Source organism: Carlito syrichta, unplaced genomic scaffold, assembly GCF_000164805.1.
Source record: "Carlito syrichta isolate Samal-C Ts95f unplaced genomic scaffold, Tarsius_syrichta-2.0.1 Scaffold126652, whole genome shotgun sequence".
Classification (NCBI taxonomy): domain Eukaryota; kingdom Metazoa; phylum Chordata; class Mammalia; order Primates; family Tarsiidae; genus Carlito; species Carlito syrichta.
Genome location: NW_007070748.1, coordinates 291,965 through 297,964, shown reverse-complemented (window position 1 = coordinate 297,964; position 6,000 = coordinate 291,965). Strand labels below are relative to the sequence as shown.

General features: G+C 64.7%; 1 protein-coding gene across 1 annotated transcript in view; it reads right to left on the bottom strand.

Moving 5' to 3' along the window:
* Window positions 1-1,123: 1,123 nt before the first annotated feature.
* Window positions 1,124-6,000, bottom strand: part of SIN3B (SIN3 transcription regulator family member B) — a 40,063-nt gene continuing 35,186 nt past the window's right edge. The window contains exons 15-19 of the mRNA XM_021707896.1: window positions 4,338-4,511; window positions 4,013-4,105; window positions 2,071-2,165; window positions 1,441-1,648; window positions 1,124-1,369 (exon numbers count right to left, since the gene is read on the bottom strand). Coding sequence (XP_021563571.1) covers window positions 1,139-1,369; window positions 1,441-1,648; window positions 2,071-2,165; window positions 4,013-4,105; window positions 4,338-4,511 — 801 coding nt within the window. The 3' untranslated portion in view covers window positions 1,124-1,138. The remainder of the gene's footprint in view (window positions 1,370-1,440; window positions 1,649-2,070; window positions 2,166-4,012; window positions 4,106-4,337; window positions 4,512-6,000) is intronic.

The window sequence follows — 6,000 nt, the reverse complement described above, 5'->3', positions numbered from 1 at the left end:
ACACGGGAGGCGCTGGGCGGGTGGGTCAGCCTTGGAACTGCCCACGCCTGGAGCCTCCAGGTCCACAGAAACCTTCCAGACCACACTTGCCCTTCCTGGAGCCTTGAGTTTGGCATGACTGCTACAGGGGGGGTGGCTCCAGCCCAGCTGAGGGTGGAGCTGGCTGCAGGAGCGCCAGGCCAGGTGGAGCGCTCACAGGGTTGAGCTGGTCTCAGCCCCCGTCTCCTGGGGTCTTGGCACAGAAAGCCTCAGATGCCTCTCCAGGATAGTCGTCTCCGCCCCTCGCAAAAGGACAGAAACAACCCACTAGGAGGCCAGGCCGGGTCCTCGTGGCTCCTCGGTGGCGTGGCAGCTGCAGGATCAGGGTGTTGGACCAGTTCTGAGATCCACGAAGTGGGATCCCACAAGGGCCGCAGGAGGTGGGCGCTGCAGAGGTTACAACACCAGGAGAGCACAAAGGAATAAATACGTGTGCGTGTATATGCGCATTTCTAGCTGTCCGCCTCAGGTATGCACTCAAGCCCACCCTCGTGGGCCCGGAGCCCAGCTGCCAGGCCAACATGGGTTCGGCAGCTCTTTGATCAGAGAAGGGTGTCCCTAGGCCCTGTGTGCTGGCTCCAGGCCCTGACTTCAAAGCGGGGTCCCAGAGTTGGGCTCGAAAGGTTTCTTTCAGTTTCAAAGTGACAAAGGCCCAAGCACTGGCTGGGCAGAGCTGACCTCTGCCCTCAGGGGATGTTTCCGCAACCCTCAGAACATTCTAGAAGGACTCGCTTTTCAGGCAGGTCCACCGAGGGCCCGACCCTTTCCCAAGTACAAACCTCCCAAGAACACCGCCTGCGACTTCCCAAGACACTGACCAGGCACAGGACGGAGCCGCCTGTCCACGGGGATTTGGCACATGTGACAGGCAGGGCCAAGGCAGGTGTGCACGCGTGGTCACCTGTGCCTCAGCCGGCATGTCCACCCACCCTGGGGCGGGACTCAGCCCCCAGGTTCAGGCTTGGCACGCGACAGGCCCCCGGGGAGCCAGGACCGAGGGGAGGTACGTCCCACTCTGGGACACTGCCCACAGCAGTGTCGCTTGTGAAGTCACCCTGCCGAAGCTGCAGGCCTAGCGATCTGAGATGCCCAGGGCGGGTCAGGGCGAGGCGGGGCGCCGGCTGTACTGCACGCGATAGCGGGTCACGGGCAAGCCATGCACGTGCGCCGTCTCGCAGAGAGTCTTGCAGGGCACCATGTCCTCGTCCTCCTCGCCCATCAGCCAGTCCTGCACCAGGCCGGCCGCCTCCACCGTGACGTTGTCCTCCAGCCAGCGGCCGTGCCACTCCTCGAAGTGCTGGTGGTGGCGCAGCAGCACCAGGGGCTGCACCTGCGGGAGGGGGCGCGTCAGGGGGCCGGGCACCCACACCAAGGGCCGGGCCCCGGGCCCCGGGCGGGCACCTGCTTGGCACGGCCGAGGGTCCCGCGGCGGTACATGTAGTCCTCGGAGTTCACGACAAACACCATCTTGTGCGAGCTGAGCTTGAAGCGGCAGTCCACATCGCAGGCACTCTCCACACCCACCAGCCGCTTCCAGGAGCCCCGGGCCTCCCCGCGCAGGGCCCGCGCCTGCTCACTCTGCCACCGGCGGCGGAACTTCTTGAGGTTCCTGTGGGCAGGGGAGGCAGGAGCTCTGGCACCATGCGGAGGCCCCGAGGGGTGGAGGGCTGCAGAGGGGAAGCCCCGCGGTGGGAACACCTGGACGAGCTGTCGCCCGAGGCAGGAAGACGCAGGCAGAGGCCAGGAGAAGCCCCCGCACCCGAACACGCGCCACTCATGGCTCAGTCGCCATCACAGCCTGGCCCAAGGTGCCACCCACCTAGGCCTGACCCTGCTGGCCCGACAGCCCCTCCCCATCCCATCTCGGTCCCAGCCTGGACCTCATCTCCTGCCCACCATGGGACACCTGCACCCTCACTCCAGGCCTGCGTCGCAGGAGGGCAGGCTGTGCACACACTAGGTGCCCACTTGGTGCTATGCAGCCTCTGTGCAGCCCACAGAGAGCCCCACAGAAGCGGCAGGGCCTCTCACCTCTGCAGGAACACAGGCTTCAGCAGGAAGCCCTCAGTGGGCGAGCTGGATGCACCCTCGGTCCCCACATACTGCTCCACATACCGAGCCAGGTGCTGGGGGCGGAAGACAGACAGCATGACCAGCATGAGCGGGCACCTGGACCCTGAACTCCGAGTTCCTCACTCTGAGCACAGGAAGAGAGCAGCTGCTGGGACCGGGGCCCGTCGAGACTGCCGGGCCACAGCTCTCCCGGAAGGACCCGGCCACGGTGGGACACACACGGCCAAGCCATGACTAGCCGGTGCTGACCGACACTTCACGCCGCTGGGGGACACCCAAGTCGTGTGTGCCCCTCCCGCACCCCTCACGTGGCTTCATGGGCAAGGGTGGGACACAGGCCGGGCAGGGACAGGAATCAACGACAGGATGCAGACGGGTCAGAGCAGCAGGAAGACCAGGGGTGAGAAGGTGGCCGGCAGACAGGCGGGCTTGCAGGGCCACTGGGGACAAGGCTGGCTCGGCCTGAAGGGTCCAGGGACCATCACCCGCACACCAGCCTGCTGAAGCCAGTCTCCTCAAGCCAGTCTCCTCCAGCATCAGGCTTAGCAACTAAAACCCCATTTCCTGGACACTTCTGGACGGGCAGGACAGCCACACGCACTTGCCTGTAAGAGTGTTTCCTGTGAAGAGGCCTCTGCGGCCTAGGGGCCCCCCATGGCCGGGGCGGGTGGAGGAGCCCAGCACCCCAGTGGCTAGCCCCGGGGACATAGCGCATGGCCCAGGCTCTGCTGGAAGCCTTGAGCGGACAGGGCTCTGGTTCCCACACCGCAGACCTCCGCTGCTTCAGTTTAGGCTGAAAGGCCGCAGTGGCCACGCTGCTGACGCACTTGTCTACAGACTGCCTGGCTCCAAGGACGGTCTCAAGGAGCGAAGCGAGGGAGAACAACACCCGTCCTGGGTCCTCCGGGCGGCCAAGGGGACTCGGCACACAGGCAGAAAGACCATTCACTGCCAAATCCCGGAATGTCCCGGCGAGTGGGGACAAGCTGGCCACAGCTATGCATTGAGCACTGTCCCCCAAAAGACGGTCCCACTCGACCCCCAGGACCAAGAACGTGACCGTGTTTGGAAAGTCTCTGCAGAAGTGATGTAAGTGGAGGACACAGTGGAGCAGGTTGGGCCCTGTGTCCAGTCACTGGTGCCCATAAAGGAAAAGAGACCGAAAAGCCCTGCGAGAAGGCCACGTGGGGACAAGAGGCAGAGACTGGAGGGCCTTGGCCATGGCCGAGGGAGCCTGGAGCGCCGGAAGAGGGAGGAGATGGGAGGATCCGCACCCAGAGCCTGCCAAAGAAGCCAGGCCGAAACACCTTGCTCTGGCCTTGTGGCCGTCTGAACCACGAGGACTGACTCCTACTGCGTGTGCAGTTGTGCAGTTCGTGGTCACCTGCTACGGCGGCCGCAGGAAACCCACGTGGCCACCCTAGCTGAGCAACACACACACACGCCGGCAGGGCCAGAGGTGCTGGGGGCGGGAGAGACCACATGAGCAGCAGGCGGAAGGACAGAAGGAAGGGGCAAGGGCAGCCTCCGCAACCGCGCTGGGACCCAGGCAAGTCCACGCTGACCTGTCACCAGAGTTGGGGGAGAGCACCAAGGCCAGGCGGGTCCTCTCCTGTGACTAGGGATCAGGACGTGGAGCCCAGAGTCACAGACGCAGGAGGGCGGAGCACGTGTGCCATGAGGGCCGGGGCCATGTGGCCTGGCTCCCAGCCACCCCAGCCCCGGGTCAGCCGCTGGCAGCTGAGGGGCTGCCTGCTCTGTGGGGACTGAGCACGGAAGGGTCTGGCGGGGGGATGCCCACCCGCCGGGACCGCAGGAAGGGCGAGGCTCCGTCCCGGGGGACAGAGGGCCCTCTGCTCCCATGGGGTGTGTCCACGGGGACCGCGGTGCTGGGCCTCACCTGGACCTCCACGGGGTCTTCCGTCTGGGCCTCCTCGGTGTCCAGGAGCTCAATGGTCATGAGCACCTGGCCTGTGCGCTGCAGGAACATCACCTGAGGGGGACACGGCCCACGGCCCGCTCTGCTGGGGCAGCCAAGCCGGCGAGGACCCGGGCAAGGCCGCCAGCTGCTGGCCGCACCGTCCCCAAGGCTCCTCGCGGAGCTCAGGGCCTCGTGGCCCACGGCAGGGCCGGCATCCGCCCAGACGGGGTGCGAGCGGCTGCCCTGTGCCCGCTCCCAGGCCCAGTCCCGGCCCAGTGCGCGGCAGGGTGGGGCGGCCTCTGACCTTGAAGCAGTTCTCATCGGCCATGCAGCGCTCGGCCTTCCACTGGTAGCTGGTCTCGCGGGCGGCCCGGACGCAGCGGGAGGACGCGTTCCCGCCGGCGGCCCCCCGCTTCTTCTCGCTCAGGTAGAGCTCGGCCACCTTCAGGCAGAGGTCGTCGCTCACCAGGTGGTGCAGCTGCAGGGAGAGCAGGTGTGTGCCCGCCACCTCCTCCTCTGGAGCCCCACTCCCCGTGAAGAGGACACCAGGAGGACTGGGACATGTCGGGACAGAGCCCAGGGCATGGGGAGGAAGGCCAGGTCCGAACAGGCTACGTGGGGCAACCTTGGCGCTGTGTGGACCGGGCCGGACCAAGACTGGACCAGACCAGACCAGACCAGACCCAGACCAGACCAGACCCAGACCAGACCAGACCAGACCAAGACCAGACCAAGACCAGACCAAGACCGGACCAAGACCGGACCAAGACCGGACCAAGACCGGACCAAGACCGGACCAAGACCGGACCAGACCAGACCAGACCAGACCCAGACCAGACCAGACCCAGACCAGACCAGACCAGACCAAGACCAGACCAGACCAGACCAGACTAAGACCGGACCAGACCAGACCAGACCAGACCAAGACCAGACCAAGACCGGACCAGACCAGACCAGACCAGACCAGACCCAGACCAGACCAGACCAAGACCGGACCAGACCAGACCAGACCAAGACCAGACCAGACCAAAACCAAACCAACGGCAGACCAGACCAGACAAACCAGCTAAGACCAGACCAAAGCAGACCAGATCAGATCAGTAAACCTCCCGTGAGAGTTGAGAAATGCACAGAAAAGACAAGGAGGCGGGGCAGCTGAGGCGCTGACTGCCAGTCCCAGTCACACAGCCTGTTTTCACTGCCGCCTTCTTTTTCAACAGGTTCTAGAGATACCTGCGGAAAGAGAGACTGTTTTTCCAAACCGTGGTCCCAGTGCCCATCTGGCCCACCCTCCTGAGGCTGGAAATGAGGCTGTGTCCCCACAGCTGGGCCCCGGGGGTACCTAGCTGCTCCGCTGCCCTGTCACCACCCGGCACTGGCACAGGGTCCTGGCGCCCTCTTCAGGCGGCCCTGTGCCCGTCTCTCCATCACCCAGCCAGGGCACAGCCTCGCCAGCCGCTGGTGGGAGTGGGCCAGGAAGCTGGGCGCTTTGGCTGGTGGGACACGCCTGCCTGTGCCTCACGCTGGGCGAGAAGATCACACCACATGGGGCACCCCCAACACCCATCCTCGGGGAACAGAGGACAAACAGGTCATTCCCGGGAACGCTTGGTGGGCGTGAACATCTCAGCGGGGGGAAGCTCACAGAAGGCACTCCCGGCAAGTGGATGCCAGGTGCCTCCGTTCACACAGGGCTCGAGAACCAGGAGCTACCTCAGTGCAAGTATCCGGGTGGGGGTCCAAGGGGGGCTGGGAGGGGTGCAATGTGGGGGTCCGTCTGTGAGAACCCACCAGCCCGCTTCAGATCCGGGCACTTCCTGCACATACTACTCTAGCAAGCAGTCATTAAACCCGCAGGAATGTTCCCTGTGACAGTGACCGGGTAGAAGGGTAATGGTGTGACTTTTTCTCCCCAACGTCTTTTCTGCCTTACAACGAACAGGCTTACTTGATAACAGGAAACAAAA